The sequence below is a fragment of the Acomys minous genome, assembly GCF_964271855.1.
Source record: "Acomys minous genome assembly, chromosome: 17".
Taxonomy (NCBI): domain Eukaryota; kingdom Metazoa; phylum Chordata; class Mammalia; order Rodentia; family Muridae; genus Acomys; species Acomys minous.
In genome coordinates, this window is record NC_140500.1 from 24,772,118 (window position 1) to 24,792,638 (window position 20,521).

The window sequence follows — 20,521 nt, forward strand, 5'->3', positions numbered from 1 at the left end:
TTCTGAATAAGCAGGCAGTGCCGGGCAGAGGCTGCCTGTCAGTCTGCCCTAGACATCAAGTGGTTTCAACAAACTGCACCCAATACATGGGGTAGGGATTCTGTGCTGAGCATGTACAGGCATTTTCTCTTATTGTTAGTGCCCAACAGTACAGTTTAGCAATTTTTTACATAGGCTTTATACGAAACCTAGAGATGACAACATACAGAAAGATGGGCAAATATTAGGCCCCAGAGCCAATCGCTGAGGATGCCAAGGGCAACTGTACTTACTGACAGCTTGGGTTAGGAGTCACTCCACACCTCAGTTTTTGGTATGCTCCAGGTCAGGCTGTGCTGGAACTTGTCTTGGCTTTCCTATAAAGAATTAACTCCTTCCCATAGTGAAAAGTCTGGATACGGCCTGAGGAACTGGCTTCACTGCTTCAAACAACTCTGCCCAGCTTTCGCTGGCAAGATGAGGGTGACTGGTCCTATGAGTCAGGAATGAGCTGACAGGATTCTAGGAGTAAGCTGTGGTTTTCCACTCCTCAAATGGTCCCAAGGCACCTGAGTTAAAATTCGTGTCATGAAGGCAGAGAGGCAGGGACTCTAGCACACAATAGTTCCATCTGGGCATTTCCCAGCTGCCTTCTTGGCTGCCACTGCACAGTTCATTTTGCACTGAAAGCTTTTGCTAAAACTGCCTCAGGAAACTAGAAGAGTGAGCCTTGTAAGCACAAAGAAAACTGAAACAAACACACAAACAATGTCCTTTCAAAAGCTCAAGGAACTGAATCCAGGGCAACAGATTAGCAAGACCAAGCTACCAAAGCGAAGTGGGGGGTGAGGACAGTGAAGGTGGCCCAGACAGGCTGCTACAGCATGGGTGCTCGGAGCTCAGCCACCTTTGGCTGAGCTGGATTTTCAGCCACCCAGGAGCCACAGCCTTCCTGCTAAAGACACCACTTGCATAACAACCACAGGGCATAGGCCATCCTCCTTCCAGAAGATTCCATCTGGGTATTTTCCAGATTGTTAGGGTGGCTTGTAATGAAGGTGCCATTGTTCTTCCTGAGCGGAACACCAGAGACACGACAATCTCTGATGAGATGCCCCTTCAGTGGGGAGTGGCTCACAGTCTACAGCTTCTTTTCTTCCCTAACTACCTTCTAATTGTGCTTTTTGTTTCTGTTCCAGTTTTAACAAGGAAGCTCACAGCACAGGATGCTACATGTTACCTGCTGGACCAAAAATGTTACCCAGACACAATCCCCAAGAGGCTGAAAAAAACTGCTCTAGCAAGTTTTCAAGCCAAGCTGATTAGCGGGAGACCTTTGTTGTCGTTGTGTACAGGACTCAGCACTGCCTGCTTGGTCAGAATGTATGCAGAATAAATGCTTTCTTTGAGAGGGGGGTCTCGTGTACCCTAAGCTGGAAGTTATGTAAACAAAAAGACTACATCTGATCTTCCCACCTGTCTCTGTAGTGCTAAGAATACACATGCACACCTGGCTTTATCTGGAGTTGGAACTTGGGGCCTCACACATGGTACAGACACCATCAACTGATCAACATCAGGTCCTAAGAATTAAGTTTTATTTCTTCTTCGGTTTTTTCAAGACAGGGTTTCTTTGTGTAATAGCCCTGATTGTCCTGGAACTCTGTTTGTAGGCCAGGTTGGCCTTGAACTCACAGAGATCCACCTGCCTCTGGCTCCCAAGTGCTGGGATTACAGGCGTGTGCCACCACGCCCGCCTAAAGATCTGTTTTAATTGACGCACGGAGTGTTATGCCTGTATATTACGTGCAAGGTGGAGGTCAGAACTGGAATTCCAGGCAGCTGTGAGTTACCCTGCCGGTGCCAGGAGAGCAGCAAGCACTCCTAACCCCGAGCCATCCCTCCAGGACCACAGCCAAATTCTTAGCAATCTGGATTTCTTTGTTAAGGAATTCTGTAATATGGAGGATTTGGTGGAGAATATGTAAGTCAGAAGCCCAGATTTCAACCTTTTTAAGGGACAAGAGTGCACACAAGGAAGCAGCTCTCAGCACGTTAAAGCCAGTGATGCAGCTGGGCTGGAAGCCAGAGTCCACCCCACTCTACAGGTGTACAGAAAAAAACCACCAGGGAGAACAGTGTGACCAGCACAATACAGACCTGGGTTTCCTAATGGTTTTCATCCTAGAGGTTACTCTGTTTTAGAAATTTTACATAGGCCTGTAACATCACACAAGAAAGTAAAGTGATATAGCATACATTATAGAAGAAATGCCCCTTTCTCCTATAAATAAATGTTCTCAGGGCTTTTTTTTCTGTTGTTGTTCTTTTGAAGAGGCCTTGGACTGGATACACGGCTCACCAGATGCTTCCCTTTTAAGCCCAATCTTAGTTGAGCCCCAGAACACATGTGAAGGTGAAGGAGGAACAAGGTCCGCTGCAGAATCCTAGCTGGCCTCAAGCTCCTGACTGTCTCTCAGGGTTCAGACCCAGGGCCTGCAGGTGGGCACAGGTATGGTTGGATGTTCATGTAATGAGGACTACTTACAGGTGTGGTGGCACACACCTGTAATCCCAGCACTCAGGAAGGCAGAGGCAGGGCTATCTCTGTGAGTTTGAGGCCAGCCTGGTCTACAAAGCGAGTCCAGGGCTGCACAGAGAAATCCTGTCTTGAAAAATAAACAAAACCAAAACAATAGGGGTAACCTAAGTTTCCTTGGGCTTGCAGCTCCCTCTTCTGGATACTCAGAACTTGGATGTGTGCCCACCAAAGGCTCTACAAGGAGAGCAGCCAATGCCAGAGTCATCCCCTCAGGGAAGAGGACAACTGCACCAGCGAGGTGCTGGTGCTGGGGGGAAGGCAAAGGCCTGAGGTGGGTACCACAGGCTAGTGGTGATGGCTTTTGCCCCGGCATGGTTCACACTGCAGACAGTTTTATTACCATCTAAGCACTTGGTAGACTGCACCACTGTGAAGATTCTTGGCATCTAAGTGAGATGAAGAGACAGATGCTTTTAGGTGGTGGCCTAGCTCAAACGTCTGTTGAAATAGGAGTCTGTCCTGATGATAAAAGTGACACATGAACACACACCAGGTACATACATCAAAGCCTTGCTAATTTAACAATGTACTTTATACAAAATAACCAGTTCATATGGAAATAAGTCTACAGACCTCCAAAGATCAAAAAAGCTTTTTAAAAAGTTCTTTCAAAAAATTATTGAATACACATTATCAAACTAACTATTGAGGTAATTGTCGCTCTCAGTGAAACAGCAGGGAACCAGCAGACCATGACAAAATATATACAATATAAAAATAAATATCATTCCCCCCTTTCCAGTACTGGCCAGGACAGTTCATAGAGCATTCATTTTCGTAGCAGGAGGTGAATAATAAGTCTTACTTATACTGTGTGCAGACCTGTGGGCATGGTTGGGGCCCCGAGGCGCTGTCCACAAGACAAATGAGAGAAGTACTGCTTGCCTAGAGAAATGAAGGAGCTGCAGAGACTATAGTGTGAGGTGGAGGGAGGCAGCATTGCAATAACTTACTCAATATCCATACAGCTGTCCCACTGGACTGTAAGAGAGAGGTTGGAGAGAGAGCGGCTAGGTAAGCCTAGCTAGTAGAAGGCTCAAAGGCACACTCACCTAGAAAGTATGTTTGACTCAAGACTAATAGATATCAAGAGCTTAGCACCAAGGCAAAGCTTGTCTGTCTCAGCCTCACTGTGACTGGTGATGCAGCCTGTCTTCTCAAAGGGAAGGTCTACATCAGGTCCTAAGGCTCTACAGAGTCCAGTGCACTGGAACAGAAAAAGGTAGGTCAGTGCTTTCTCACCAGCAAGTATATCATATCTGTCACATTCATACGTGGGTTTTTACTTTGTTGCTTGTTGTTTTAGTGGGGTCTCACTTTCTAAGTTTTGGCCTTCAACTCAGGGAGATCTGCCTCTGCCTGCTGGAATGAAAGGCCTGTACAGCCATTCTGGGCCCTCATTTGAACTAAAGCAGTGCTGTAAATTCATGGGGGAAATGCCTCTGCACGTGGCCAAGGAGAGGAGTGTGAAGAATGCTACAAGGCCAGATTAGGTTATCTGAAACACCTGAGGTTTTAGGTGCATGACCTTGGGTTTAGGTCTCTGGATTAGGCCTTCCTGTGGAATTTCAATTAATTTTTTGTTTTGTTTCATTTTTAGGGTGATGGTGGGAGCTGGGGATCGAAGGTAGGGCCTCAAGTATGCTGCCCAAGTCTATACCCTCACCCTTAGGCAAGGTTTAACTTGTGACCCTCCAGCCCCAGACTTTCCAGAGCTGGGGTTACAGATCCACACCACCAGACCAGCCTTTGGTCTTTTTATTTTGTAGTTCTGGGGATTGAACACAGGGCCCTGTACTCTACCCCAGACCTACATCCCAGCCCCCCAGTTAGGTCTTAAGAGCAATTTATCATTCATAGATCTATCTGAACATTCACTAGAAGAAAAAGTCTGACCAAGTGGTATGACTTGAAGTCTTGGTGGCAAACCTGGTGAGAACCACACTGGGACATCTGTGCACCAAAGACTATGTTAAACATGTGTACCTTTTGATTCTAGTAGAAGTCAACATAAATAACAACCATACAGCAAACAAATGCTATTGAAGAATAACACCAAATGGTTGCCAGGTGTGGTGCTGCATTCCTGTAATCGAAGCACTTGGGAGACAGAGGCAGGTGGATCTCTGTGAGTTTGAGGCCAGCCTGGTCCACAAAGCAAGTCCAGGACAGACAAGGCTATGCAGAGAAACCTTGTCTTTAAAACCCAAAACCAAAACACCAATGGCTAGTCAAGAGAAGGATAGAGCAGTTGAGCAATCTGTTTGAGCTGAGGGGCAGAGACCATGGGTCTTAAAGTTTCCCATAGACAGCTTACTACAGGACTAGCATGAGGTTTACCCTTTGAGAGCAGCTGGCTTGGGGCCTAGGCTCAGTGTGAACGGAGGAGCAGTTCACCGGCTCAGAGGCAGAGTGGCTGTCCATTTATTTTGAAGAGAAAGGATGGAAAGTTACATGAACAAGAATCCTGCATATTCTGTCCTATTCACATTCTTCTAAGGTGAGCAATAGAAAATGATTTCACAGTGGGGCTAAAGTTGGGGGACAAAGACACTTATCCATAAGCCTTCTAAAAGGCTCTACTTTTCTTTCTGAATCTTTTATTTTGTTTTAGGCCGTTAAGGATTCTAAATTGTGACTAAGTTTGACTAAGTCTAACACTAAATCAAAGAGTGCTTCCAATTATGCACAGCTACGTCCTCCTGGGGACCAGAGTCAGCATACTGTAAAGGTCACAGTGACCAATGGATACAGGTCCTAGCCCAAGAGTGACTTTTACGACATCCTTACACACTACTTCCTAATTACCACATCTCCCATAGCCACCATTCTCCTACTGAAGAAGACTGCAAACACAATTATTTGCATCTGTGTAAGACACTTTGATGAGAAGTGCTGGAAAGTAAAAATAAGAGGTCTTGTCTGCGTCTGAGTAGGTGAGGGGCTCGCAGAAGCTGTGTTCTGGCTGTTCCAGGAAACCTAGCATTTCAAAGACCAATAAGAGTTGGGGCCAGACCAGGGGAGCAAGTACTAGGTCCTGTGTGCACTAAGCACCATCAAATTCCCACACAGGACACAACAGGCTCTTCTTATGGCGTCAGAACGTTAATACAGCGGTCCAATGTCCTAGTTAATTTCCTCCATAAGCCAAGAAGGAATAAAGGAACTCACTAATCTCCGCTCCCCAGTACTGTTTTCAGGAGCAAGTCAAGGGTGAGATGGGAGGTGGAGGCAGCTTAGTAACCTCTAGTTTAGCACCTTCTAAGGGACTGATGGTTGCAGCACTCCTGGAGAAGTTCACAGGCGTCCACTGATAATGGCAGAAACGGAAACTGCAGGAGCCAAGCAAGCTGGCTTTTACAGCCCAACTGCAGAGGTGCCAGGCTTCTGATTCAGCTGACTTGGAAACACCAATTAAAAGGAAAGGAAACTTCTTGTTTGTGCGTGCTGTACCTGGGAGACACTGTCTGGTCCTAAGCAGTACCAGCAGGTTAGTAAGCAGTCACTCCCACCATGAGAGCAGGTCTCTGCAACCTGGACTGTTTGCAACTTCTTTCCCTTCCCTCCTCACACAGCTGGCAGACTAGTGTGCACTTCCTGAGGATGCTGGCACTGGAGGGAAATCTTCTACTGACCCCTCCCCACACTTAAACTTCTAAAAATCTAGGGCAGATCAGTATTTTATGGAGACCTCTATTACCCCAAAGCAGACATCCTTTCACAAAGATTTGCAATTCCAGGGCTTTCCCTTGGTTTATTCTGTGTGGGATATTCAAAAATTTAAACATAGGTCCTAACTTTGGTGACATCTCAGCTAAAATAAAATACAGAAGACTAAAGCAGGGCGAATCCAGTGTAATTCACTTCTAAATCCATAGTAACGTAATACTGTAAAATTGTTTCCTATCATAGACACAAATAATTTCCAAGAACTAGCCCTTGACAGCTACTTTAAATCAACATGACTGAGTCTATAATTCACTTAAACTGAATAAAAACTATACATACCGAAATAACCCTAAATTAAAATTTAAATCTATATGATATACTTTCCTTATTCAAACCTGTGCAATTTCTTTATTGAGACTAACACACATAACAAACCTGAGTAGTCACTTTCACACAATGTGATTTGTGCTAGAAAGCGCTGCATGATGCCTTCTAGATCACAGGCCTAACAGGCCCATGAAGAAGCCACTTTATTTTCTAATCAGTAAAACACTCTAGCGAGCCCAAATTCCTGGTTTACAACTATGTGATAGAGCTGGCAGAAAAATCAAGAAGGGGCATGCTTTCCCAAGTCCAGAACTTGGGCCACCAGAGTGAGAGCAGCCTGTCCTCTGACCACATGACAGCACTTTCCAACAAAGTGAGAAGTGAACGCTGAGGAGGACAGCAGTCTCTGAGGCTGGCTGGAAAGGAGGCTACTAGGAAAACAAGTCCGTGACATACACATACTGAAACCTCTGGGTCTTTTCCAAGTTCCAGAAATGTTCAGTGTGACCTGACTGTACAAAGGCAGCTAGTCCAGCACTGTGTGCCTGCCTCAGCTGGGAAGGATGCCCAGCTCCCCCGGGTGCCGCCTGACTGTCCCACTCTATATACAATACATTCACCACAATATAAAAGAAAAAAGGCAACATGAAACCTCTGTAAACTGGACCCAGCTCCAAAAACATTAATACTACAAGTAGTCCCTCCCCAAACATATACCTGAGATTAGCTGCTCATGAACCGTTAAAAGCACCATTCCAGCCTCACACGTACCCTCCACCCAAGTTTAGAGCGATTTTTCCCTGAACAAGAGTCTTGGGGTTTGGAGAAGCTGGCAAGAACTCCAGGTACACTTGCTCTTTTTAAGTATGTGATCCCAGCCACAGGCCCTGTCAGTTCAGCTGAGGATGGCTTGATTCACAGCGAAGAGGTGGGACAGGATGACAGAACAGCGATGTACAACAGCATTCCTGCCAATTCCTCAAGGCCTGCCTGCCTGCCTGTCTTCACGTGCAGCTGTCCATTTCCTTGGGGCTTATTTCCTCCTTGGACTAGCTCTGAAAGGAACAAAAAATTTTAAATTACATCAATTACCTAACAATGAGTTCAGGTTAGGGTTTAATTGAGTATGTCAAAAAAACATACTCAGCTTTGTCTATACTACTAGTTTCCTCCTAGAGGCTAGTCTGAGTTCTGAATCAACAGTTTGGATCCTGGCCACAGTGCTTAGCAGTTAGAAAGAAAGAAATGAAAAATACCCAGCGTAGTTGTGCACATTTACAAACCTAACACTTGGGAGATGGAGGCAAAAGGACCACAAGTTTAAAGTCACATAGTAAATTTAAGGTGGCTTAGGCCACATGAGATCCTCCTAAAAAACAAACAAAAACCAACTACCAACCAAAATAATGCCCCCACCCCCAAGAATTATTCAGAGTGCTCAGCTAGGATTCAGGGTCCCCCTGGGTGGATTCCCCAGGGTCATAAAATCCCAGGTACAAAACAAAACTCTTCAGCTCCTATTTTCAGAAAAATGAGGTCAGATACAGGTTGAATATTCTTTATTCTAACACCGAGGCCCTAAATTTTTCTTCTAAGATAAGGTCTCTTTGGGCCTGGAGAGATGGTTAGCCGATAAGAGCACTGGTTGCTCTTCCAGAGCACCAGGGTTTCAATTCCCAGCACTCACATGGTAGCTCACAACCGTCTATAACTCACTCTGGAGGTCCCTCTGCTTCTGGCTCTCCAGTGCTGGGATTAAAGGCACGCACCACTGACCGGCTAATCCAAAACTTTAAAAACCTAGACATAACAATAAAAGTCACATTCTGCAGCATTCTGGGCTTCAGGTTTTCAGGTCAAATATAGAACTAGTAAAGTCTGCAACTATCCCAACATGTAGATAGCTGGGGCCCAAGGTGCCCACTCTGCCGTTATCCTTACACTTCAAGAGTTAGGAAATGCTCTAGTTTTTAGTAATTCTTACCTGATCCAGAGGAAGTGTTGGCGGCTTGTGTGGTGGCAACTGTTCCGGCGATGCTGCAGATGCCGGGGTCTTTGGGAATAAGGACTGTGATGGGATTGGATGAATGTGCATTCTACAGCCAGAAGAAAAGGAAAGTTAAGAGTTAATAAGGACCTACTGAGAGAGTAGAAATTTTAATAATTAAAACAGTGCTGTAATTAGCCAGGAGTTAAATTTGGAAGCATCAATACTGGGACAAAATGACATAAAATCCCTCCTGGGGTGAAGCACCAAACACACTAAAGCCTAACCACAGAGGCCAACGAACAAACACAGCATTGGGGACACCCTCCTTGGAGAACTGGCCTGAACTCTGAGAAACAAGACAAAGATACTGAAGATTTGTACACAGAGATTAAGCAAGCACCACAGCTAAATGAAAATAAATCCAAGCCTTGACTGGATTCTGGAGCAGGAAGAAAAAGCATTCCAGTAACACGGAAGGCATTTAAGGGCAAGGTAGTAACCACCATGCTTTTCCCTGGGTGTGGTACTTGCACTTCAAGACTGTTGCAGGTCAGTGTCCTGACGCTCAGGTGCTACCTACTGAGGAACTGAGAGCTGCAACGGAAGCTCCATTGACAAAGAAAAGCAACAAAACACAGCAGTTACTAGAGATGTACAGAACCAGGAAAGCAAGCAGAGAGTGGTAGTGCACCCTGGGAGGCAGTGGCTGGTGGATCTCTGGATTTGAGGCCAGCCTGGTCTACATATGGAGTTCTAGGCCAGCCAGAACAGTAAGACCCTGTTTCAAAAACAAAACATCATGTCATGGTGGCACACACCTTTACTCCCAGGATTCGGGAGGCAGAGGCAGAGGCAGAGGCAGGCAGATCTTTGAGTTTGGAGGCCATCCTGGTATACACTGAACAGTACCAGGACAGTCGGAGCTACATAACAGAGGGTCCCTGTTTCACAAAATAAAACAACCCCCTCAACACAAAACCAAACAAAACTACCCCTCCCCCAATACACCCAAACCAAAAAACAGTAGGTAAAATGTAGAATGTGACAGTGAGTGTGGCTCACACATGTAGGTTCCAATACTAGGGAGGCAGAGGCAAGAAGGTCGAGTTCTGTGTCAGAGTGGGCTACTGAACAAAATCCTGTCTCACATAGATAAAATCAACAACAGAAGTCACACACCAGCACTTAAATTGAATGGTATACTGATTAGGCTTTTGTTTTTAATATTTTATTTAATTTTAATTTATGTGTGTTGGTGTGAGGGTGTCAGATCTTAGATATACAGACAGTTGTGAGCTGTCATGTGGGTGCTGGGAATTGAACCCCAGTCCTTTGGAAAAGCAGGCAGTGCTCTTAACCACTGAGCCATCTCTCCAGCCCCATGATTAGGCCTTTTAATGTTAGAAATAACTTTACTAGTTTTTCTTTCGTTTTTTCAAGATAGGATTTCTCTGTGTAGCCCTGAGTGTCCTGGACTCACTTTGTAGACAAGGCTGGCCTCAAACTTAACAGCAATCCACCTACCTCTCCCAAGTGCTGGGATTAAAGGCATGTGCCACTGCACCTGACTCTAGACCGTATTTTTAAGACAGTTATATGTAGTTCAGTTGGACCTTGAATTTTTTTTTCTTTTTTTTTTTTTTTTGAGACAGGCTCTTATCCCCTAGGCCTGGGTGACCTCAAATTAACTTTCTACCTGATCTTTCTACCTCTAGGCCTGGGTGACCTCAAATTAACTTTCTACCTCTACCAGGTAGATCTTTCTACCTGACTGGGTTAAAGCTGTGCGCCACCACACCTGATTGACCTTGAACTCTGGATCTTGTCTCAAGATTTCTAAGTGCTAAGATGATAGGTTTGAGTTCCCAGCCTGGCTTATTTTCTGTTTTTGTGAGGCAGGGTTTGTTTGTGTAGCCTTGGCTGTCCTGGACTCAGACTTGCTTTGAGACCAGGCTGGCCTCGTACTCACAGCGATCCACCTGCCTCTTGAATGCTGGGATTAAAGGTGTGCACCACTTCGCTCAGCCCTGACTATCTTTTATACTACTGATTTGGATTTTTCCTGTTAGTTATTAAATTGGCCAGCAGGTAAATCACTTTACTATGTGTTGCCCTCATCCTGCTCCTTTTGGGTAGAGCTGTGGATAGGACCAAGCACCTCATGTGCGTTAGTGTTCTATACTGAGCTATATACCACCCCTAGTAAGTTTTTTTCCCCTTTTTGATTTTTCAAGACAGGGCTTCTCTGTGTAACAGCCCTGGTTGTCCTGACCTAGCTGTACAGATGCAGATGAGGCTACTCAGAGATCTGCCTGCTTGTGCCTCTCAAGTGATGGGACTAAAGGTGTGAGCCACCTTCTTCACTAGCTCCTTACAGGTTTCTAAGGCATCACCACGAACTCTCATGAGGACATTTTATTTGTTGCATTGCTAGATTGTATTTTTATTGAGCACCAGGGATTAGACTAGAGATTAGAAGCAAACGCTAACCATGCATATTCAGGCTTCCTAAGGCAGATCCTCTTTACCTTGGTCAGTGTCAGGTCAACTAGGCAGCAATTCTGACCAGCCTCTGCCCACAGATTTCAAACTGTAGTTATTAAGTGTGCAGATTAACGTTCCTAACAGGCCAGGCATGGGGGTCATACCTTCAGCTCTGGTAGTTAAGAGGCTAGGGCAGGATGGTTCCTGAGAGTTTGAGGCCAGCATGGGCTACACTGTGAGCCCTGGTTTCGACCCCCTCCCCTCAATCTTTTCTATTTTTTAAAACAACAGCAGCAGCAGCAACAAAACCTCTAATCATTTAAATACTAATTCATGGAAAATATAAGTTCTGGAGTTAGTTATCTACCACTACAATAAAAAACAGTCCAAATGTTTATTCATTTTCAAAGGAAAAAAACAACAAAGCCAGAACTCCGATCTAATCTCCATCAAGTCTGTAATTCACATGTTTCTGGTCTTCTCCTAAAGCCATCAAGGAAACCTAATGAAACCTTACCCTGATGGTCTGTGCACTTCCTCAAAAGAGCCTCTTATTCCGCTTCCAGTGCCAGTCTGCTCCATCACTGCAGCCGGGAAGTGACCAAAGCCCTCTTCCTGACAGCGGTAGAGAGGGCCATCTGGGGAGAGGCCATTGGGCTGGGTGGCCACCGGATGGGGAGGTGGATGGGCAGCTACAGGGGATGGGTATGCCCTGGGTTGAAAATGACTGGCTGGACGCTGAGGAGTGTATGGAGACCCTGTCTGCAGCATCACACCATGCGGTGGGAAAGCAGGTGAACCAAAAGTCATTCCTGAATTCAGAGGTGGTGGTGGTGGAGCTCCATAAAGATAGTCATTGGCTGACAGTGAGCTCTGCCTCTTGGTAGCTGCATTATGGTTGTCCAGATCTAGAAATTCTTTGGGACTCTCTGGCCTGTCCCCAGATTCGTCTATCTCTTCTCCCTCTGGGCCAGAATTCTGTCCATCAGATGGAACAACTTTAGTAGCCATTTGAGTTGGAGAAGTTAAGGCAGCATTCAGTGTCTCACAACCTTGCAGATTAGGCAAGGCATTCTTGTCTGAGAAGACGTGGCGTGGAGGCTGACTCCCAGGGGGTCCACTTGGGCTTCTCTGGGAAGGGAGAGATCTCTGCCAGTCAGAAAAGCCCTGTGGACATGTATAATAAGAAGTCCGCTGATAGGGGTGGTAGGAGGGTTGAGAAGACGGCTGGTAGGAATACCTCATGCCCTGTTGGGGGCGGTACCGGGGAAAGAGTCCAGGGTGGGGACTATTAGGCTGGAAACCCCTGGGAGAGAAGGGCTGAGGCTGTGATCCTGGGGACTTTCCTCCCATCACAGAGCCTAAGCCTTGCAGACTTGAATTCATATGGTAATGTGTAGCAGAATTAGAGTATTCTAGGCCAGGCATGTAGACTGGAGAAAACTGGTTCACAGTGCCTGCTATCGAACTGGGATCTGTGCAAGGAGGTGTAGTTGCATTCTGTCCTGTACATGGCATGGTTTCCTGCAGTGTTTTACCCCTGGGGCAGAGTGGCTTTTCTAAACCACTGCCACCAAGGCCCTTCCCCTCTGATCTACAAGGTGATGCTGATTCACCCACAACTCCATTTTCAGGCAGAGTCCCCCTGTCTGCCACTATGGAGAGATCTCTCAAACAGCCTTGCACAGCTGGGCTGCTGTAGCTGTTGTCCAAAGGCCAGGTGTTCTTATTCTTTGATGCTTTGTAAGTGTCTGCAGTGTCTGAAGCATCACTTTTTAGATCTGGGTCCTCTGTTTCCCTTTCTTGTGGTGAGCTTTGCTTGGTACAGTTGGCTTGCAGGGGAGGTGCTGGGTGAGGTAGCTGCTTGAGGTATACCCCCTCTGAAGCACAAATGCTTGTTTTCTCTTCAAGGCCAGGCAAAGGCTCTGCTGGGGAGGAGAACAAAACAGTAAATTGGTAGTTGAAATAACAGTGTCAGGGGGCAATGTAATGGAAAGCAGCCAGATGAACAAGGTCAAGGCCGAAATGCCATCTGGCAGTTTAAACCTCAGCTAGATGCTGTGACACAGTCAGACTCTGAAGGGTAATGCAATGTTAGGACCTGCACACTCCCTTTTGTAGGTGGAACACTGCACATCTAAGCTACCAAAAAAGATGTTTGCGTCTCTCCCGTGTTGTCAGTCACACTAGAAAGATGCTAAGAGATCAACTGCAGACCCCCAGGTAGAGGCATCTGAAATATGTACAAGAATGTGGTCCTTTTCGCATGGGGGCGGAGGACAATTCAAAGTTAAGATCTAGTATCTTACAGACTTAGTATCAATTTCATGTGGAATTTTTATCACCTTCCATAAAAGCTCAAGTGACTCTACTCCCCAGCCAAATATTAAACAAAATAACACAAATTACATACTGAACATACAAGTAAGCAAGAAAGGATTCATTAAAGAAAATTATCTAGGCCGTACGTGGTGGTGCATGCCATTAATCCCAGCCCTTGAGAGGCAGAGGCAAGGTGGATCTCTGAGTTCGGGGTCATTCTGGTCTACAAAGCGAGTCCAGGATAGCCAGGGCTACACAGTGAAACTCTCAAAACTCTGCTCCCCCCACACAAAAAACCAAAAATAAATAAAATAATAAATAAAAATTTAATTTTATGTGCATTGGTGAGCATGTCAGATCCCTTGAAACTGGAGTTACAGACAGTTGTGAGATGCCTTGTGGGCGCTGGGAATTGAACCTGGGTCCTTTGGAAGAGCAGACAGTGCTCGTAACAACTCTTCAGCCCGAAAGGATTTTTATTTTTGTTTTTTAAGAGAGGGGTTCTCTGTGTAGGCTTGGCTGTCCTAGACGCACATTGTAGACCAGGCTGGCCTTGAACTCACAGAGATCCAGCTGTGTCTGCCTAAGTGATGGGATTAAAGGCATGCACCACCACCACGGCTTAGGATTCTTTTTTGTTTGTTTTTAAGATTTATTATTTATTAAGGATACAGTGTTCTGCCTGAATTTAAGCCTGCATGCCAGAAGAGGGGACAAGATCTCATAGACAGTTGTGAGCCATCATGTGGCTGCTGGGAATTGAACTCAGGACCTTTGGAAGAGCAGGCAGTGTGGTCTTAACCTCTGAGCCATCTCTCCAGCCCAGGATTCATTTTTTAAAATAGCCTTTTTTTTTTCCTTCCTCAAGACAGAGCCTTGGCTGTCTTGGACTCCCCTTGTAGACCAGGCTGGCCTCAAACTCAGAGATCCATCCACCTGGCGTATCTTTATGGCCTTTAAACAGCATTACTGAGAAACTTTCAACCTTTATAAGAATTCATTGTTTTTTCACTGATATGTATTCAAGGCAGGTGGAAATAATTAAGACACTGAAAACATTTCATAGTGATAATTTTCAAGATCAGCAATTAAACAATTAAGAATATAATGCTGAGGCTGGAAAGTTAGTTCAGGGTTAAAAGCAATTACTAATTTTGCAGAGGACCTGGATTCAGTTCCTAGCACCCAGATGGCAGCTCTCAATCAACCACCTGTAATTTCTGCTCCAAGTAACCTGATGCCCTCCTTTGGCTTTTACAGGCATCTGCACATACACGAGCACATAGTGACAAAGGCTCACAATGTACACATAAAATACACAAAGAACATGATGTTGGTCTACCTTTATAGGCTCAAACTCAGCGCTACCATTTTCTCATTAGCTAACAGCAATCACAGCCCTAGATTTCTCAACTGCACACAAGATGCTGGGCAGGGGCTTAGGGACAATAGCCATGCAGGGATGTAAGTCTGCCAGACTCAGAAAAGTTTAATGTCTCTTTTCTTTATCTAACCCCTACCGCATTCCAAGACAGAGTTTCTCAGGCAGGCGCAGTGGTGCATGCCTGTGATCCCAGCACTTGGGAGGCAGAGGCAGGAGGATCTCTGAGTTCCAGGCCAGCCTGGTATATAAAGCGAGTCCAGAACAGCGAAGGCTACACAGAGAAACCTTGTCTCAGAAAATCAGAAAGACAGGGGTTTTTTGTATAACAGCCCAAGCTTTGTGGAACTCACTTTGTAGAGATCCACCTGTCTCCCACATGCCAGAATTAAAGGCACGTGCAATCACTGCCAGCTTGTCTCTTTGCTAAGGAAGCTTTTCTTTTCTGAGACAGGGCTTCTCTGTCCTGGACTAGCTTTGTAGACCAGGCTGGCCTTGAACTCACAGCGATCCCCCTGCCTCTGGCTCCCGAGTGCTGGGATTAAAGGTATGCGCCATCATGGCCGGCATAAGCTTTTCTTAATACTTCTGTGTTCAATATTTAGGGCTTCCTTAGTCTTTCTCCAAAGCCTCTGTCCTCTAAGTATTGCCACTTGTAACTATTTGTCTGTTTCCTTCTCTACTTCAATCTCTTCCTTGGGGCAGCAGCTGAGATGTTAAAGCTAGGCTGCTTGGCTCTGGTTTTTAAACTATCCCTCACACCCCAATTAAAGACAAACAAAGCAAAACAAAACAAAAACAAAAACAAAAAAACCCCCAAAGATACTGGTAATAGCTTGCACAAAGGCATACTCTAATTAAATGTGTTTATATAAAAAGGTTTCAAAATGAGGCTGGACATGGTGGTGCACACCTTTAATCCCAGCATTGAGAAGCAGAGGCGGGGTGGGGGGGTGGGGTGGGGGTGTGTGTCTCTGTTTGATGCCAGAGTCTGTTTTACAAAGTTCCAAGACAGTCAGAGCAAGAGAGATCCTGTCTCAAACAAACAAACAAACAAACAAGAATTTAAAGATCCTAAGAGTGTCTCAGATGCCTTTTGCCTGTATACTCATTAATTATGCTATTGATACCTCTATACTTAAAAGAGTTTCAACTACCCCAAACTTGAGTAGTTTATGGGAGAGGCTTGATACCACTTTGTGTATTCATTAAAAAAAAAAAGATTATTTATTTTATGTATGTGAGTGTTCTGCTTGCATGTACACCTGCAGGCCAGAAGAGGGCATCAGATACCAGTATAAAGGGTTGTGAGGCACCATGTGGTTGCTGGGAATTGAAATCAGGATCTCTGGAAGAGCAGCCAGAGATCTTAACCGCTGAGCCATCTCTCCAGCCTATGTCTTCATATTTTATATGAAAAGATTACTCATGAACTGACACACAAAAGTCAGGGGAAAAAATATAAAGACATTGTAGGCTACCTCATGTCTTCATATTTTATATGAAAAGATTACTCATGAACTGATACACAAAAGTCAGGGGAAAAAATATAAAGACATTGTAGGCTACCTCGGTCATTCTCAGGCTCTTGTGTTTCACTGATCTCTTGTGTGCTCCCAGGGTTGTCCAACGCAGGCTTGGGGGCTGACACACATACTGATGCTGAATGAGCTACCTGTGGAAAGGGACCAGGTAACTGGGGAGGAGTGGGCTGGCGGGGGTGGTAAGGCACACCTGGGGGACAGACTCGGGAGGACAGCTGCTGCATGGCAATCATTTCAGGGCTGTCCATCATGGATTCCCCTCCTTGTACCCCCCGGAGGGCCTGGGAGGGTCCTCCGAACAGAGGACTTGGTGCTGGAGCTGGAGGTGGCTGCAACCGATGTCCAGTAGACTTACAGGGCGGCTGCATATACCCCGAGGAAGGAACTCCATGAGGTAGAAAGCCTGATTGTTTAGTCCACTGGTTAGGTGGGATAGGTGGTCTCATCACTCGACCATCCATCATGTGACCAAGGGTCTGAGGGTGGTGAGAGGGTCCTGGTCCCAGACGTCCAGGGTCTGCAGTACCATGGCTCCCATTCCAGACTGCAGGGTGTGCTCGATTCAGATACTTGTATGAAGGATAAATGTGACCAGGAGAAATTTCCGAGTTTTCAGGAAAGTCTGGGGGTCGGGCTGGAGTCCCACCATGCCTAGAAGGAATAAATCCTGCCTGGAATGGAGCAGGTGGATACAGGCTCCCATCCTGACTAGGACAATTCATCTGTCCAAGCTGCAAGGAGGGGGGATGTGATCCCATATTGGAAAGGTGTGTTAGCCCCCCACACATCTTCTCTTCAGGAGCACTGAGCCGGGGTCCTTGGTGGTTACTAATTCCAACTGGGGCCTGGCAATAGAAAAGGTAGGAGCAGAATTAGTCACATTCATAAAGCAAGACAGGCCTTGAAGGATACTTCACTTCATGGGAGAGAAGAGGCTGAATTAGATGTAATGCAGGGAGAGACTACTGCTCAAACCTGCTGCAGAGCCTTCCCAGCTGTTTTTGCAGACTGCTTACTCACCTGTAGAGCAAAGGGTGGGTGCTGCAAGGGCTCTCCTGGGGGCACCTCTGGGACTCGAGAGGAGCCATATAAGTTGGTGGGATCTGATCCTTGAAGAGAGCCAAACGTTCCTGGTGCTGCTGGCCTCTGAAGGCAATGAGTAAAGCAGAGAGCAGTGTGAGGAAAGAGTTAGAGAGAGCAAGGCATTCCTATGGATTGCTATTAATGTGCCCCCACGGCTAGAAATATCAATGCCACCTGTCACAAAGCAGCTTCTCTTCTAGGAAAAAGAAGAAAAGGAAAAAGAAAAGAAAAGAAAAGAGAAGAAAAAGAAAAAAGACTCCCTCTCATCTTTAAAAAAATAAAAAAACCCAACAACAACCAGAAAACAAAACAAAACAAAAAAATCACCTTCCCCACAACAAAGAAAGCCATTTTAGACATTTTCGATCTAAGTACATCCCATAATTAATTCTTTGTTTGTTTGTTTATACATTTTAAAGGTAGGGTCTCATGAAGTCAAGCTGGCCTCAAACTTGCTATGTAGTTGAAGATAACCTGAACTGGTCCTCCTGCCTGTCTCTCTCTTTCTCTCTGTTTTTTGAGACAGGGTTTCTCTGTGTTAATAGTCTTGGTTGTCTAGGCCTCACTTTGTAGACCAGGCTGGCCTCAAACTCACAGAGATCTGCCTGCTTCTACCTCCCAAGTCCTGGCATTAAACATGTGTGCCACCATCTGGCCTGTATTGGTCTTTTAAGTGCTGACATCACAGGTAGGCACCATACCCACTACTACACTGTGCTAGGGGTCAAACACGTGGTGTCATGCGTGCTAGGTAAGTACTCTACCAACCGAGCTACAATCCCCAGATACTCATAATGCAATGTCAATGCTTCAGAGACGTAATATGTAGCTTATATACTATACTTCTGTTCTTTATTTCTTCTGTGTTGCTTTTTGAGATGGAGTTCTCACTCTGTGGCCCAAGGATGGTCTCAAGCCATCTAGATTCAAGTGATCCTAAAAATCCAGCTTGCAAAGTAGCCAGGAATACTGGTAAGAACCCTAGCACCAGGCCTTTCTACTCCTAAGTTTTGCCCTCTTTGAGAACACATGACTCAACGGACTAAGGTAAAAGAGAATCTAAGTGAAAAGGGGATACCCACAGGGCTATGGTGTATGTGAGAAAAACCATCTCATTTGTGAGGCAGGGACAAGGGGACCAGGAGGTCAAGGCCAGCCTCAGTGTCCACTACATAGGAAGTCTGAGATCATATTGTGTTAGATAAGATTCTGTCTCCAAAACCAAAACCAAAATAAACCATCTTTGGCATTGGTTCTCAACTTATAGGTTGTAATACCATGGGGGGGGGGGGTTGCCTAAGACCATGTGCATATATCAGACATTTACATTATGATTCGTAAAAGCAAAATTACAGTTATAATGTAGCAAAAAAAATACATTTATGGCTGGGGTTACTACAACGTGAGGAGCTGTATTAATGGGCCACAGCATCAGGAAGGTTGAGAGCCACCGATCTATGGTTATCTAAAGACTACACGTTACTAGCCCTTAGATCCCTATAAGTGCACTGGCTTGGAGACATAACAGAAGGTGAGCCTTTTCTTACCATCTGGTTTAAAGAGGGTGCCTGGTCAGGCACCCTACCACAGTGCAAGGTGCGGGAAAAGCCTTGGGTATTTGATGTGCCCACCTCTGGAGGGAGCTGTACAGAGCTGCTACTGTGACCATGGCCTGAGGAGGCAGCTCGGCAGCGAGCAGGGGGCAGTGATTTTCCTCCATTCTCCACTGGGGGCTGCTTCCTGCTGGGTCCCTCTGAGTCTTTAGAGCGAGTCCAAACATGGCTTCCACTACTTCGACCAGCCCGATTCCTTCTTTTTTCCCTTTTTTCATCCTCTCTGATCCAAAATTCTTCATCTGTGTCTCCATCTTCACCAGGAAAATGTTTCGTCATGGCTCGATGAAAACATCGCTCTAAATTGTCAGACATCTTGGTATATTCTAGAAGAAAGACAAGAGGAATGACCTCCAGGTACATGCTTTACTAGACACAAAAGAAAATTATTGAAAATAATAAGGAAATATACTGGACTAAACTCTTGAGTTGAATTTATCTCTGGAGAATATTACACTGCAAAGCTATAGGCACAACATGAAGATTTGGTTTCTGTAACTATTCTACTGCTTAAGGCTGTAGGGCTGTGACATAATAGTAATTCTAGTACATTATCTCAAATTAGTAAAATTTTAATTCTTTTAGGCTAAGTTACTGAAACTACTAAATACTATAACTGAATCTGCTTTTTTTTAGGCTGCAGCATTTTCGTCTTGATGTGTGAATATTTCCAAGTTTCAGAAAGTTATGATGCCATTTTAAAAAATGATTTAAGAAGGCTGGGCGTGGTGGCGCACGCCTTTAATCCCAGCACTTGAGAGGCAGAGGCAGGTGGATCGCTGTGAGTTCGAGGCCAGCCTGGTCTACAAAGTGAGTCCAGGGCAGCCAAGGATACACAGAGAAACCCTGTCTCCCAAAAAAAAAAAAAAAAAAAAAAAAAAAAGATTTAAGAGAACCCAAGGATGTCACTCAGTGGTAGAGTGCTTGCTGAGCATTCAGTAAGCATTAGATTCCATCTCCTATGCAAACAAGACAGCCTGAGTTTAAGGAGATTCAATCTTGTCTGTAGTAAAGACAACTTTAGACCAGACCTCTTTTTATCTAGAAGGCTGAATGAGAATTCCTAGGGCACTGTTTAAGAAGTTGAAATGGGGGCTGGAGAGATGGCTCTTCCGAAGGTACTGAGTTCAATTCCCAGCAACCACATGGTGGCTCAGAACCACTTGTAATGAGATCTGGTGCCCTCTTCTGGTGTGCAGGCATACATGCGGGCAAAACACTGTATATGTAATAAAGAAAGAAATCTAAGAAAGAAAGAAAGAAAGAAAGAAAGAAAGAAAGAAAGAAAGAAAGAAAGAAGTAATTGAAATGGGATTGGGGCTGGGGCACTGGAGAGATGGCTCAGAGGTTAAGAGCACTGTCTGTTCTTCCAAAGGTCATGAGTTCAATTCCCAACAACCACATGGTGGCTCACAACCATTTACAGTTTTGGTTGTGAGCCTAGCTTTTAATGACTGAGCCATCTCTCCAGCCCTCACAACCATCTATAATGAAATCTGGTGCCCTCTTCTGGCATGCAGATACACA

General features: G+C 45.3%; 2 protein-coding genes and 1 long non-coding RNA gene across 11 annotated transcripts in view; 1 reads left to right on the plus strand and 2 right to left on the minus strand.

Annotated features, from left to right (window-relative positions):
* SLC25A18 (solute carrier family 25 member 18) overlaps positions 1-496 on the minus strand; it is a 21,591-nt gene extending 21,095 nt beyond the window's left edge. For 2 of the 4 annotated variants that reach the window (XM_084766133.1, XM_084766131.1), the window contains exon 1: positions 273-494. The gene's annotated coding sequence lies outside the window, so the exon portion shown is untranslated. Of the gene's footprint in view, positions 1-272 lie in introns of all 4 variants that reach the window. The other 2 variants (XM_084766129.1, XM_084766130.1) reach the window with 2 other exon arrangements.
* The window catches only part of LOC311588465, a 9,426-nt gene extending 2,274 nt beyond the window's left edge, over positions 1-7,152 (plus strand). The window contains exon 2 of the long non-coding RNA XR_014776206.1: positions 462-7,152. This is a non-coding gene — a long non-coding RNA (uncharacterized lncRNA). The remainder of the gene's footprint in view (positions 1-461) is intronic.
* The window catches only part of CECR2 (CECR2 histone acetyl-lysine reader), a 104,399-nt gene continuing 90,186 nt past the window's right edge, over positions 6,309-20,521 (minus strand). For 3 of the 6 annotated variants that reach the window (XM_084766080.1, XM_084766077.1, XM_084766082.1), the window contains 6 exons: positions 18,929-19,320; positions 17,319-17,444; positions 16,324-17,143; positions 11,569-12,979; positions 8,562-8,673; positions 6,309-7,632 (listed from right to left, as the gene is read on the minus strand). In XM_084766080.1, the coding sequence (XP_084622206.1) occupies positions 7,627-7,632; positions 8,562-8,673; positions 11,569-12,979; positions 16,324-17,143; positions 17,319-17,444; positions 18,929-19,320 (2,867 nt within the window). In that variant the 3' untranslated portion in view covers positions 6,309-7,626. The remainder of the gene's footprint in view (positions 7,633-8,561; positions 8,674-11,568; positions 12,980-16,323; positions 17,144-17,318; positions 17,445-18,928; positions 19,321-20,521) is intronic. The other 3 variants (XM_084766081.1, XM_084766078.1, XM_084766079.1) reach the window with 2 other exon arrangements.